Source organism: Thamnophis sirtalis, unplaced genomic scaffold (assembly GCF_051295495.1).
Source record: "Thamnophis sirtalis isolate CommonGarterSnake01/CBP01778 unplaced genomic scaffold, rThaSir2_p1.2 scaffold_9, whole genome shotgun sequence".
NCBI lineage: Eukaryota > Metazoa > Chordata > Lepidosauria > Squamata > Natricidae > Thamnophis > Thamnophis sirtalis.
Window position 1 is genome coordinate 37,051,601 of NW_028261389.1, and position 14,913 is coordinate 37,066,513.

General features: G+C 37.3%; 1 protein-coding gene across 1 annotated transcript in view; it reads right to left on the reverse strand.

Annotated features, from left to right (window-relative positions):
- PLXNC1 (plexin C1) overlaps positions 1-14,913 on the reverse strand; it is a 69,045-nt gene that overhangs the window by 11,826 nt on the left and 42,306 nt on the right. The window contains exons 15-21 of the mRNA XM_087723350.1: positions 7,255-7,348; positions 6,472-6,582; positions 4,478-4,581; positions 3,565-3,612; positions 3,141-3,241; positions 2,115-2,313; positions 1,373-1,519 (exon numbers count right to left, since the gene is read on the reverse strand). Coding sequence (XP_087579476.1) covers positions 1,373-1,519; positions 2,115-2,313; positions 3,141-3,241; positions 3,565-3,612; positions 4,478-4,581; positions 6,472-6,582; positions 7,255-7,348 — 804 coding nt within the window. The remainder of the gene's footprint in view (positions 1-1,372; positions 1,520-2,114; positions 2,314-3,140; positions 3,242-3,564; positions 3,613-4,477; positions 4,582-6,471; positions 6,583-7,254; positions 7,349-14,913) is intronic.

Sequence of the window (14,913 nt, forward strand, 5' to 3'; positions counted from 1 at the left end):
AAAACTTGACCTTAAACTGTACAAATAAAACCTGCTCTTCCCTTGTCTCACTTTCTTTTCCTTTGTGCTTATTTTTCTAAATAAGTGGTTTACAAAAGCAATTTCACAGAAAACCTATAGTATTTGATAATGAATATTTCAGGGGCTAAAGAATGAGGTTAGTTCCACACTATCCTGTCAAACATCTCTGTAGCTGATCTTTTCCATGTGAAAAAAAATGAGCATCAGGTGGTACAACTGAGATGGAACAAACTATCAGAATAGTTTTCGGATTCTCCCACAGCTCTGAACTACTTATATCACCTTGAGCATATTGGAAGGGAATTGTTTCTAACACCACAAAAACCATGGACACATAAATAGTTTTCCTTCTTTAATTTCCAATATATGCTTTCCCTCTTATCATTCACAGAGATAAAAGTCACTTTTTTCAGTGCTGTAGTAACTTTGAGCGATCACTAAATGAACTGTTGCATGTCAAGGACTACTTGGATAATCTAGTGCATGAATAACATCAGAGGTGGTATTCAGCCAGTTTGGACCAGTTCTGGTGTATCGGTAGTGGTAATTTTTATTAGTTCGGAGAACCGGCAACCACCTATGGCTGGCCCCGTCCTCCTGCCCCCATTGTTCCCTGTCCTATATTCCCTTGTTTTTTAGCTCAGCTGATTCGCATGGCAGAGCGGATCGCTGTGCCTCAGCTGAGCTAAAAAACAGCTCAGTTCACCAGTGCTGACACCGAGTGTAGTCTTTGAGTGCTGCATACCCGCGAAGTGTGCGTGTGCACGCAAAGCGCTCTCTCATAGAACCGATAGGAAAAGATTTGGAATCCCACCACTGAATAACATGCAACCCTGCATCCTTGATAAGAAGGGAATGGTATTATGTACATATTTTGAAAGTTACTTCCTGTTGAAGTGACTGGTTTGTGGGTGGTGCAAACCACTAAGCAGAGTTTCAGAAACAGAATGATAAAATAATTGCACTGAGCTTTATGCTACCTCTGACCTATATACACAGCCATGCGTTGATTGTGTTGAGATACTTATTACCACAAAGACAGGATTTAAAAGATGAAAAAAATATTCAGAGGAATTTTTATTGAATAGAACTGTTTTCAATTTTCTGGGGCTAATTCATCTTCAATAAAAAAAATATAAAAATAATATAATAATTTTTGTCAATTTCCATAACTAGATGAATAGATACTAAGGCATATTAAACGTCTGTCAATTAAATTAAGTTAAAGAGTCAGCCTTTCTTGGCACTGAATCTTGATTTTTAGAATACATTATGCAAAACATTTATTGGAATATATGCTTCTTTCATACAAACTTCCTGGTTCCAGTCATAAATTAATTAGGTAACATACCACTGTGCTGAATTTAGGTGCTTGCCACAATAACCAGTCTTCATTTAGTGTGTATAGGGCCTTGCAAGATATTACATCCACAGGACCCTTGATAATCCTTTGATTTAAAGTTGTTACAAATAAAAAGAATGGTTCCCCAACTGTTTCCTATGAAAGAAAATGAAGCACAATTATTGTCTTTTGTTGCATCCCTTTGCAATTGTTTAATGAATGTGGTTTGAAAAAGAATGGAAGGGGAAGTACTAAGTTTGCCCCAGTTGTAGTTCAAATCTGTTAGAAAAATATGCATTTTCAATTCACACAAAACCTTGAAACCAAGCTATTTCTTTGTATCTATATTTGGCATATGAATCCTGAAAAGCTGTAACAAATATGATATGTAATGAATTAAATTAACATGCAGCTGATCAGATCGCACTCCTCCCCCCCCCCCCGCCCATATCTAAATGGCTTCTGCAGGAAATATTCAGGAATGTTTAAAGTAATAGGTTACTTCTGCCTCGCGTATCAATCTGAATTTATTTAATGCATTCAGAACACCAACTTTATGAAATTTAATTTAATTAAAATAAGAGGTTATCTGCAGAGCTTGTGCCAGCAGTCCACAGTATCAAAATAAAGCAAGTCAACACTGCTAGGAGATCAAGTGTGGAAAATGTGAATAGGAAAATCTGCATGCAAATAAATCAGTCTCTTGCTCACTGATGTTTTATAGCAAAAACATATAATATATAATACTTGCCCGAAGGAAACCAGAAAGGCAAACTGACATCCAGTTTGTAAGCAGCTTTTCTACTACTGATTCTGTGCGCCTTAGCATCAGCTTAGGTTGCATATTGCTAGACTGCTCCATCAAATCTTTTGTCAAAATTTCTAGAATATTAGTTAAATAGACTAGATTGGTCTGTAGTGCAATTGTCAAAAAAGATGCAAACAAGCATCTGTTTAAAAAGAGGGAAAAAAGCAGGTTACAATAATTCTGAATGTTAGGAATCTGAATTATTAACGTATAATAACACCACCAGCTTGATCCAAACTCACCCACATCTTGTCATGTGTCATACAAAAACATGAGATGATTTCTGCAACTACTAAATATAACAGGTCTATATAAAATATAGGATTGATAATCAAAGATAGCCCGGTACTTCATTTATTGGCAAGGTCACCAAAGGTAGCCTGGCAGAGCATTTATTAGCAAGGTCACGAATCAAGGCTAGAAATATGAACAACTCTGTACTGTTTACAGAGTTAAATGTAAACTCTGTTAGTCATTTTGCAGGTGAAGAAAAGGACAGGAAACATAAAACTAATGCTTATCAATAATCACTTGTGCATTGTTCAGACAATAAAACTAATGGCTCAAATTATGCAAATTATACAAATTATGCAACAGAAAATTAACCTGCACAATTTTTTTCACACCTGAATTGGAATTAAAAATGGCTTTATTATAAATAATATAAACTCCTTACTTCCCCATCAACTTCAGTTGGTAAATATTCAAACAATCTGCCAAATGCAAAGGCTAGATTAAAGTGAAATTATTGATTGGTAAGATTTATATGGCTTATCATAGCCCAGGTTGACATATTCTATTCAAGATGTGAAGAACTTATTTTGACTTTTCAAAAAGTGAAGAAATGAACAAGTAGAAAGACACTTTCAAAAAATATTTTGACTATTTTAATGAAAAAATGACCATTTGGTGTCTATTAATTTGTCCACAGTTTTATACAACTTGCAGAATTTAAATTTTATAGCATACCTATCTTTTATATCAAAGGTTTTCTGTTTTTCAAGAATGTGAATCAGAGTAACAAGAAATTTCTTGTTACAAATTAATGCATAGAGACCCTGGTCTTTGCTCTGAAAGAAATGAAAGACATAAATTACATTATTCTTCACCTATTTTTAATGTTGTATATATTTAATCCTTAAAATTGCAAAAATCATACTTTAATATTTAGAAATCCTGCTACAGATATAGATGTTACATGAAATACAAAGAAGGTGGATAAAGGAACACATTATTCCTCTGTGTAAAACTTTTCAGAGTTCTTGCAATATCGGTCCCAGCTTGGATATGCAATATTTCTAGATTCTGTAAAAAAAATCTAAATCTTAAGAAATATTTTTAAAAGCACATCAAACTTAAAAGAATGAAAATTCTTTTAGGTCGTTATACTTACTAGAGGTTCATTAGAATCTTCAATAAACATAGACGAAATACCTATAGCCTAAACAAAAAAAATGTGAATACATCATTAAACATTTTCTAAACATCTGCAGCATAAATATAAAGATGATGCTGATTTTGATGAGATGTAATGACGTGTTCTGAATGTTCCTTCTCTAAACTACAAAAGAAAGTGATCTGAAAATTCTTAGAAACTATGGGCTTGTAAATTGACTACATATTGAAAACTAGAAATGTTTAGAAATCATTTCTTAAGAAAAGAAAAATAAAACTAATGCTGGTTCAAAGCTGAAATATTTGTCATCTGAAACCCTTCTTATTCACTCTACATCATTATCCATAGAGAATGGAAACTGATTGTTCGGGGTGGGGTGGGGTGCACCACCAGGATATACTGGCCCTTTATAACTGGAAAGTTATCACTACTCAAAAAAATAAAGAAATAAACAAGAACTTAGCAACTTTAAGACTGGCTGGGGAATTCTGGGAGTTGAAGTCCACAAGTCTTAAAGTTTGGAGAACTCTCATAGAAAATACTGCAATATTTGTCCTTTTTAAAAATACCAATGATTTGCATATGTTGGGAAGGAACCCTGAACTTCACTTCTATTTTTATTATCTCCATATTCCACCATATTGAAGGAAGATAATACTTTGACATTTGAAATTCTTCGGCATTATAAAATGGTATGATTCAAAGCAGATTCTTATCAATTATCTGATTTGTAAAATGTTGGTTGTTTCTCCAGATGTTATTTTTGTGTTTTGTGGTCTATTTTATTTTTGAAAAAAATGGCATTATGCATACATCATCTAGAGGTGTAATGGAGTTAGGCAGATTACATTTAATACATTGAAATACAGTATTTCAATTACTTGTTTGTTTTAGACAAATAATCATTTACCTCTGGAAAAAATGTCCTAAGAACAAAATGTTTATAATCAAGAAATGGAATTGTTCCAAAGCTATCAACTATATCCAATTCTTCAACTTGTAGTTCAACAAATCCTATAAAACAAAAAAGGCTGCTATAGTGCTTATTTTTATAATGTTATATCTTAATAACAATTTTTACTGTGATTCTGGAAAGGAATAAAGAAAGGAATTAAATATCAGTATGTGTGTTTGTGCATACATTTGTGTACATCTATTTATTTCTGTGGAATGTGCAAAACTGACTATTTTTTTAATATGCAGATTTTTAAAATACATTTTTGTATACAACAGAAAAATGACCAAGGGATATCAAATGATTATTTTATGTAAAATCAGCAATAATACTCTGTGGAAGAGTTTAATCCAAACTCCAATAAAGACAACTATGCATAATGTTTCAGAACAGGCGCCTACAATCACATGAAGATTTAAGATAAATGCATACAAATAGTTCGTCTCTTAATATGCAAAAACATAATAAGAGATATTTAAGGAATAGCATTTGCTATATTAAATTGGAGAAATCATGTGTTTTAGGTATAGCTAAACTTAACATAGGGATGTGGTGGCTCCATGTCTAAGACGCTGACCTTGATGATCAGAAAGGTCGGCAGTTTGGTGGTTCAAATCCCTAGCACCACGTAATGGAGTGAGCTCCCGTTACTTGTCCCAGTTTCTGCCAACCTAGCAGTTTGAAAGCATGTAAAAATGCAAGTAGAAAAATAGGAACCACCAGTGCTTCCCCTCATTTTTGGCATGCTTTTTTCACCCTCACCAGGCTCCAGAGGCTTTATAGGAGTCTGGGGAGAGTGAAAACAACCCCCTGCCCCCTCCGGAGGCCTTCCGGAGGCTTCAGGAGCTTCCCTGAAGCCGCCGGAGTGCAAAAAAACAGCCCTATGGGCAAACCGGAAATTCAGGAACACCTTGCGTGCCCTGACAAATGGCTCCACATGCCACCTGTGGCACGCATGCCATAGATTCGCCATCACGGGTCTAGTCTAACAAATTTCTTTGTACATTATTTGTGATTTTAGCAAGGTATACTATATTTTTCGGAGTATAAGATGCACCAGAGTATAAAACGCACCAAGGTTTTGAAGAGGCAAATTTAAAACAAAAAAGTTTTTGCACTATGCAAACCTCCCCAAAATGGTCTGTTTTTCACAAAAACGGGCCCATTTTCTTTTTTTAAAAAATGGCATGAATAGCCCTTAGGAGGCCTGTAGAGTGTTCCGGGGGGTGGCAAAAATGAGCAAAAACTGGCCCATTTTTCACAAAAACGGGCCTGGTTGTTTTGCAAAAAAGGGGCATGAATAGCCCTTAGGAAGCTTATAGAATGCTCCTGGGAGCTGGGGGGGGGGGCAAACATTGAGCAAAAACCGGCCTATTTTTTGCACATTTCTGCCCTCTCCAGCCCCCAGGAGCTCTCTGAAAGCCTCCTTCAAGCTATGCACGGCCATGTTTGCAAAAGGGGTGGGGTTTCAGAAGGCAAAAAATGCTGAATTCAGTGTATAAGACGCACCCATATTTTCAGCCTCTTTTTTGAGAGAAAAAGGTGCGTCTTATACTCCAAAAATATGGTACATACATTAATCTATTACTGACCTCTTTCTATGAGAGTAGACCTTGTAGGTCTATTTATATTTGTTTATTTGTATACACAATTCTTGTTTCCTACGAACAAGGGGAGATTAGCTAAAATGAGCACTGAAGCTTTGCAACAGTAAAGGAAACTTACAAGACAATTTTACAAAGGGTTTTATAAAGAATATTAAAGGATTTTTGAGAAAAAAGAGCTTTCCTTTACAACTCTGTCATGTAGTGTGGTAGTGTCGGTACAAACCTAGATTTCTGTATTTGATACAATGATAAAATAATTGCACAAAAACTATGGACCATTTCTGGGGACTTTTATACCCAAACGTCAATTCATTCACATGCATTCTGCTGATACAAATTTACCTTCCCGTATTTCTTTGCGAAGTTCACATTCCAAGAGCTCCAGATGTTCACTCAATTTTTGATTTAATTGTTTGGACTTTCGCTGGGTGACAAAAACGGCAACTAAAAAAACTAACATTAAATTAACAGAGGTGTTAACATGCCATCTGTCCTAATGCATACATGTTTATAATTTGTTTTAAAAGGACAAAAATATCTGAAAACTGGTATAGCTTAGAGTGGGCAAGTTTAAACTGACATTCAATATATTTAAATCAATACATTAAAAGTATCTGCAGGCTACAAAAAAAAATTAAGAATAATAGTAGGATTGTAGTTAGTAGTAGAAAGCTTAAGCAACCTCCAAAATTTGGGGATTATGGTTTTCCTTCCTCAAATGCCTTCCTTTTTGTCACCTCACACTATCGCAAATCTTGACAAGATTTGGAGGCCTCTGCCTAGGAAGGAAAATCCATAGGGTTCATTATTGTTGATGGAACTGAAGAATTTAGGTAATTCAGTCTGAGGCCTTGGAAAGGTTTTGCATATAGCAAGGGAAAGAAAAGAATAGGATGGATCATTAGTCAGATGCAGTATAAGCGGAATTTCTTGAGCTGTGAGATGATTATGGGTAAAGTGCTCTCTGATGACTCTGAGTGGGTTTAGCTGATGGTTTTGGTGACTGGCAGAGCTTTGAGCTGTATCAAATGACTTGGTTTATTTTCATTTATTTTATTTTCATTGACTATCCTATGCAGCCACTGTAACAAATTCATGGTTAGAGATAAGTATGCAATTACTTACCCGCAATTACTATCGGGATTAACAAAAGAATGTAGAGGAATGGATAGTTGTTTTTTTCATTAGGAACTTCATGCACAAAATTCCCCACCTTGACCTATGGATAAATAAGACATTGATTTAGATATTGGATTATTTATATATTATATATGTATAAAAGATTGCAGTCAGTATATCCAGGATCTGATATAGGGATAAAAGGAATTGATATACTCTTTATATTTCCAAAATAGTTGATAGTAATTATATTAATTTATTATATGGCACTTCTTTTATTAGTTTTATTGTTTTTATATGAAGTTTTATATTCTGTAAGCTACTTTGAGTTGCCATGTGTGAACAGGTGGCAATATAAATCCAATAAACAAACAAACAAGCAAATAAATAAATATTTCAAATTTATTTGATTATACTGTGATGACCAAGGGTAAGGCACAGAGGCAACACAGTCAGCTGATAGTTCAAATTGCTCCTTTATTGCACCAAATTTCCCCCAAATGCTCCTACATTATGGCAAGTCCCAAAGCAAAGTGATCACACACACACACACACACACACACCTCCATCAGCCTCTGGCTGCAAGTAGTCCAGCAAAATGCTGTAAGCACAACGGCATCAAAGTAAGAAATGCAGCGGGGCAAGGGAATAAGTCAATGAATCCAGGAAGCAAAGGAAGATAGCAATGGTTTCAGGAAGCAAAGGAAGACAGCAATGGTTTCAGGAAGCAAAAGAACAAGGCAATTAGTCCAGGAAGCAAGAAATAAAGCAAGAAGCCCAGGAAACTCCAAATGTCAGCAACGGCACACAAAATTCCATGAATTCAGCATTTGTTTCCGACAAATGATCCTTCCCAAAATGTCTCCTTAAGTCTCAATCCCTACATGTGCCTTGTGAAGAAGTGTGGGGCATTTTCCTCCCGAGTTTTGGGTTGGCCTGCGCTGTTCCCACCTTCTCTCCACTCTCCGTGCTTGGGGATCAGGAGGGGGCAGTTCTTATCATCGACTAAACTCCTTCGCTCATCATTTCCACTGCCTACCCTCTGTTGGTCATCCTGGCCCCGTTCCCCCCTGCTAGCATGCCTGCCCACTCCTAAGGGGCCCTGGCCTGTCTCTTCCCCACATTCCTCCGAAGCCAACAAAACCGCCCCGTCGGTCTCCCTCAGCTTCAGGTATGGCTCGTCTTCTTCCACAGATTCAGGCTCTGATGGGGGCATGACATATATCTTATCTTTCTACTTAGACAGCACTCAAGAAAAATATTTTGAAAGATAAAATGCACTTTCCAATTAAACAACAAGAGATCTTTCTTTGTTATAGAATAGTATGCAACATAAGCAGAGGTCCAATTTCTCCTCTTTCAAAATGAAGAATACCTTATGCCACCAAACTTGAAATTTTGGCTTAGACAATTTAGAACTTTGCCGTCTTCGATCAGATTATCTGCTACAATGTCCTACCTGTCAATGAATACTTCAGCTTCAACCACAACAACACACGGGCTCTCAATAGATACAAACTTATGATAAATCACACCAAACTTGATTGCAGAAAATACGACTTCAGTAACAGAGTTGTAAATGCCTGGAATCTGACACTGTGGTTTCTTCCCCATACCACCAAAACTTTAACCTTAGACTGTCTGCCGTCAACCTCTCCCCATTCCTAAGAGGTCTTTAAGGGGTGTGTGCATAAGCGCACCAGAGTGCTTATCATTCCTGTCCTAATATTTCATTGTATTCGTATTAATTTCATGTATTCCTAATCATGTCTATACTTATATCTGTTATCTACTTCATGCTTGATGAAAATAAATAAATAATTTAAAAAAAAGCAGAGATCCAATTTCTCCTCTGTCAAAATGAAGAGCTGGTTTCATGTATTCTAAGCATAATAAATGCAGATTACTTGTAATATTTAGTGTGTAGATATTCTGTTTATTTTACAAATTATATCCACTTTCCCGATTATATGGAAAATTGTAGAGAATTTGTGTCTGCAAATAAGAGGATCTATAGAGAAAAGCATACAGAAAAGGAGAAAAAACACAGGGCTAACTACTGCAATATTAAATTGTATAGCTCAAGATATGATATACTTTTATAACCTGAAAAACTAGAGAAAAGAAATGTAATACTAGACTTTATTCAGAGATTATTTTCTGTCAGTAAATATTGTCCATTTTTACAGGACTGTATTGCAATAATACATGTCATGATTAGTGATATCTGGTGTCTAGTTTCCTTGCTTTATTTAAGCACTTTATTAATTCATTAATAAATAAATAGTAAAGTGCTGAAAGAAACTGTTCAGAAAAAAAGAAATGAAATATCTTACAAGACTTTATATAGATTCTTATACCTTTTGACTTTTTCACAATGTTTTGGAACCAGGAATAAATAAATTACTAGCTAAATTTGCTAATGTTATCAAATAACTTGAACAGGAAAAGAAAACAATGAAGTTTCTTAAAAGCTATTTCCAGATCAAAGAAGAGGCAATGAAACAGTGAAAATTACAGGCAAATATAAGAGCAATGAATACAGTTTGTGATGTAATCTCAAATATATTTCCTTGATTAGATTTGAACTGCCTGTTTAAAACTTCATACACATGGTTAGTTTCAACAAAGGTTAACTGAAATAAGTTTAAATAAATCTCCTCTCCCTCCCACTCTTCCTCCATCCACTACCACCATTTTCACTTCAAATCTTCAGAACTCATCCAAAAGTGATTGTTGATCATCTTAGCATCTGCCGTCAAAATACTGAACAAGAAGTTAAAATGACTGTTACACAGGTCCTGGAGTAATGAAAATCCCTACAGAACTATAAGATACAAAGGGAGAGAAAGAAAAGGGAGGAAATTCCCTCAGTTGCTTGGCACATGAGTTGCCCACTGAGCCTTTCAAGAAGATAAAGGGAAATAAACTCTTGTCAATTTCAGCACTAGCGGCTTTTGCTAAGGAAGTACCTCAAACACATCATGTTAGCATTCCAGTTCCAGAGCAGGAATCAGGAAAGATTATTCTCAACAGGGAAATTGTCAAGATTGAAAAACACTTAAGCTTCCTGTGACTATTATTGCTTTTCAATTTGCTAATGAAATGGGGAGAGTGAAGGGTGAGATGGAATGCATAGGCCACAATCTTCAACCATGAGATCCAAGGACCTGTCTGCAGGTGTCTGCCGAGATATGGATTATTACTAAAACAACAGGTTGATTCCTAATTGGACAATGTGACCCGTTCCATGGGAGGAGAGGATGAATCTCATTTTTAACTATGCAGGGTTGCATGGGAAAATTTAGAGTTGGTTTTGCTTTCTTCTGTGCTGGAATGATGTACTCAATAGAGAAATGCTTTGGGGATTTTAAAGTTCCTGAAGATGCCTACTTTTATTCAGTCTGTTAGTTGGAAGGTTGACAGAGATAAAGTTCCAGAATATTTAAAAAAAAAAAAAAACAGACGGCCAAGTAATCCTAGCTTTCTGCAGTATCATACACTCCATAACTGAGACAGAAATAAATCAACACTTTCCAACTCTGAAGTTACAAAGGATCCTGCTCCCATAAGATTAATTTATGTGCATTGTGCATTCATGCAGCATCTGAAATATTATTCTCAACTGACAAAAATCTCGAATTAAAAAAAAATGTTAGATACACTTCCCAGTTTGAGAAATTGCATTGACACTGCAACCCTGAGAGAAAAGCAGAAGGTATAATTTCATTTTAGAGATGTGTAGCATTTGATCCAAAACAGGAAAAATACCTTGGAATCAGTGTAGACACACTTGCTGTATCTGTCACCAGAACTTAAAACAGCTCACACTTTTTCCTGATCTTCCACAGTGCTGCATAGCTCCAAATCCTAAATGTGTATTTGTGTACTGGCCAACATGTATATTTCAGATGAGCCAGAAAGAGTTCCAGATTCTCTAAGGTGCAGCTGACAAATACAGCACATGCATCCACATCAGATCCAAAGTACTTTTCTGCTTTGGATTTGACTATACACAGCTTAGAGTTTTGGATTAGATGAATGCTTAGATTCTAAAATGCTTAGATTCAAGCATTACTCACATTGAAAACTGTGTAATTCTATCTACAGTATACCTACATAATGCCAAGCATTTTTTCCAGAAAAGAGACATAAAAATTTAGTATATGGTAAAATTTAATTTTGAACTATCAATATGATATGATTTACAAACTCAGAGAAATATTTGTAAGAATAAAATTTAATAGTACAAACTTAAGAAACTGAAAAACTTCCGGTGGTGGCGTCGAGACGAGTATGGGGAAGAAATCAGGGCTCTGACTTCTTATCCCAATCTACACGTTTGGAGGATCCCTTCAGGGGTAAGCCGATCTTGGAGAGAGATGCGGAGGAGTAGGGAAACCCTAGAACTAATGAGGCGGAGGGCAACCGCCCGTTACGACATGGGGATACCCTTTTAATCCGGCATACAAGCGTCTGCCTTGTTTCAATGGTGGACTTGAAGTCTCGACAAACTATCTAAAAGGGGAAGGAAGAAATTAATCAACTTCTTGTGTCAGCGAGTGGATTAGCGGACTGGCTTGCGAGTGGAAACAGCGGTGAGTGTGGGCAGAAAGGGAAGTTCGCAGAGGAGAACAGGCAAAGCAGTGAGTCTCCAGAGATCGGGTGAGAGAGTCCTATAACCGAGAGGCCACTTGGAGAAGTGAGAGCAAAAGATTTTTAGAGGCAAAGACCGGCCCGAAGAACTAATTGGCGTAAGTGAGCGATCGGAGGGGAGACAACAAGAAAGAGCACGAACTGACTCTAAGTCATGCAGACTCAAGTAGTGAAAAGAAACCGAGAAAGAAGGAGGACTTGGAGAACTGTGGTGTGCTTGAGAGCAGCGGTTGACACACAGTAGTTAGGAAGAGGACAACGAAAGAGAAGAGGAAGAGGCTGATGCAACAGCTGTGCTGAAATTATTTAGAACTATTTAGAACAGAAGAACGTGGACAATTTTGCAAAGACTGAAAAGAAAAGTAACTCAATCCAGAACTTAAAGAAAAAGTGGTGAATGAACTGACTGTATTAATAATTTAGTGAAATAAGTTACAATTATATACAATAGCTATATATAATGTTTATAATACCTATAAATAAGTACTCAAATCAATATTTATATTCATAAACAAAGTGGAAAGTTTGTGGATATTCATATACACACACACACACAGACACACACACACACACAGACACACACACACACACACACACACACACACACACACACACACACACACACACACACACACACACACACACACATATATATATATATATATATATATATATATATATATATATATATGTTATAAATGCCTATCTGAGTTAAATTCCAGTAATCATACTAAGGATATAATGAAATAATTGCACCTTTAAGATATAGTACTGTTGATATGAATGAGCACTGAGAATTTCTCTCTCTGTCCCTCCCTCTATCTGTTGGTTTTCTCCTTTTTACTATTACTAGTTATTATTGAATAACTTAGAGAGAGATATATAGACATTATTTAAGTTGCTTATACTGCTTTAAGACAACGGTTTGTATATTAATATAGATAGAACAAGCTAAGTTAAGGAATCATTTAAAAAGAGGGGAGAAAGAGAAAGATATTGGATGCTAATTTGGAATAACATATATAAGATATTAAAAGAACAAGATAAATTTTTAAAAGAGATGGCGAATATCACAACAACAGCACTGAGAACCGGGAAAAAGACAATTGTAAACCCAGTGACAAATCCAGCAACAAAGGTATTGATTGCTTCTCCAGCATCCCAAAGGTCAACAGAAGAAATGACTACAATGGGAAACCAAATTCTGGATCGAATATCGAAAATGTGCAGATGGCACTGCTAACTATTCAAGAAACTATGATTAAGCTTCAAGAGGCAGTAGCTAAAAACCACAGTGAATTGAAAATGGATATGAATGAAATGAAAATAGAGATGAGTGAAATGAAAAATGAAGTTAAAAACGACATACAGAAATTAGATTACAAAATGGGATCTATACAACAAACACTGGAAAAAAATGTACAGTCAATAAAAGTGGTAGAAAAAAGAACGGAACAAACAGTGAAGAAACTAGACTTAGTTGAACAGCAGATGAAAACATCAAGCAAAAACTTAGAAGACGCTCTCATCCACCTGGAAATGGACCGTGCAGCATTTTACCTTTGATTCCAGAATGTAACAGAGACAAAAGCGGAAGATTTACCAATGATAATGGGATTAATAGCAGAGATGTTAAATAGAGACAGGCATGAGATTCTAAATGAGTTGGACGATATTTACAGGGTTAGCACTAATTATGCCAGAAAACACCGATTGCCCAGAGAAGTACCCATCAGATTCGCGAGGAAAAAAGTAAGATATATAATTTATAAAATAACAAGAGATGAGCCAATGATGTACAAAGGGAAAGAGATACAAACCCTGAAACAAATCCTGCGAAGAGTGAAGGAGGAAAGCGAGCAAATATCGATTCCTGGCAACACAACTGATTAAACGAGATATACTATTTAGGTGGTTTGTACCTGAAGGGATGCTGGTAACCTGGCAGGAGAAAAGGATTAAAGTTGACAATCAGGAAAAGGCACAGGATTCATATGAGCAACTAGTAGGCCCAGAAGAGGAACAGAGCAGTAAAGAGGAGATGAAATATAGAAGCCTTTCAGCTCCGGCGGTCCTTGGAGGAAACCGATTATCTAGATCCCTTCCAGTCGGGATTTAGGCCTGGCTACAGCACGGAAACCGCTTTGGTCACATTGATCGATGATCTCTGGAGAGCCAGGGATGGAGGTTATGCCTCCGTCCTAGTGCTCCTTGACCTCTCAGCGGCCTTCGATACCATTGACCATGGTATCCTTCTGTGACGACTGCGGGAGGTGGGGGTGGGAGGCACTGTCCTACAGTGGTTCTCCTCTTACCTCTCGGACAGGTCGCAGTCGGTGTTGGTCGGAGGGCAGAGATCGACCCCTAGGCCCCTGAATTATGGGGTGCCGCAGGGTTCGGTCCTGTCCCCCCTCCTGTTTAATATCTACATGAAGCCGCTGGGTGAGATCATTCAACGGCACGGGATAAAATACCATCAGTATGTGGACGATATGCAGCTGTATCTGTCCCCCCCGTGCCAACTCAGTGAAGCCGTTGACGTGATGTGCCAGTGCCTCGAGGCTATGAGGGACTGGATGGGGGTTAACAAGCTTGTACTCAATCCAGATAAGACCGAGTGGCTGGTGTGTTTCCCTCCTACTAATTGGCTAAGTGTTCCATCTCTCAGGCTGTGCGGTCAAACAGTATGCCCCTCAGACAGGGTTCGCAATTTGGGAGTCCTCCTGGACCCACAGCTGACTTTTGAACACCACTTGTCGGCTGTGACCAGGGGGGCATTTGCCCAGGTTCGCCTGGTGCACCAGTTGCGTCCCTACCTGAACCGGGAGGCCCTCACAACAGTCACTCGCGCCCTTGTGACCTCTAGACTGGACTACTGCAATGTGCTCTACATGGGGCAGCCCTTGAAGAGCATTCGGAGACTCCAGCTTGTCCAGAATGCAGCCGCGCGAGCGATCGTGGGTGCACCTCGGTTCACCCACGTAACACCTATCCTCCGCGAGCTGCACT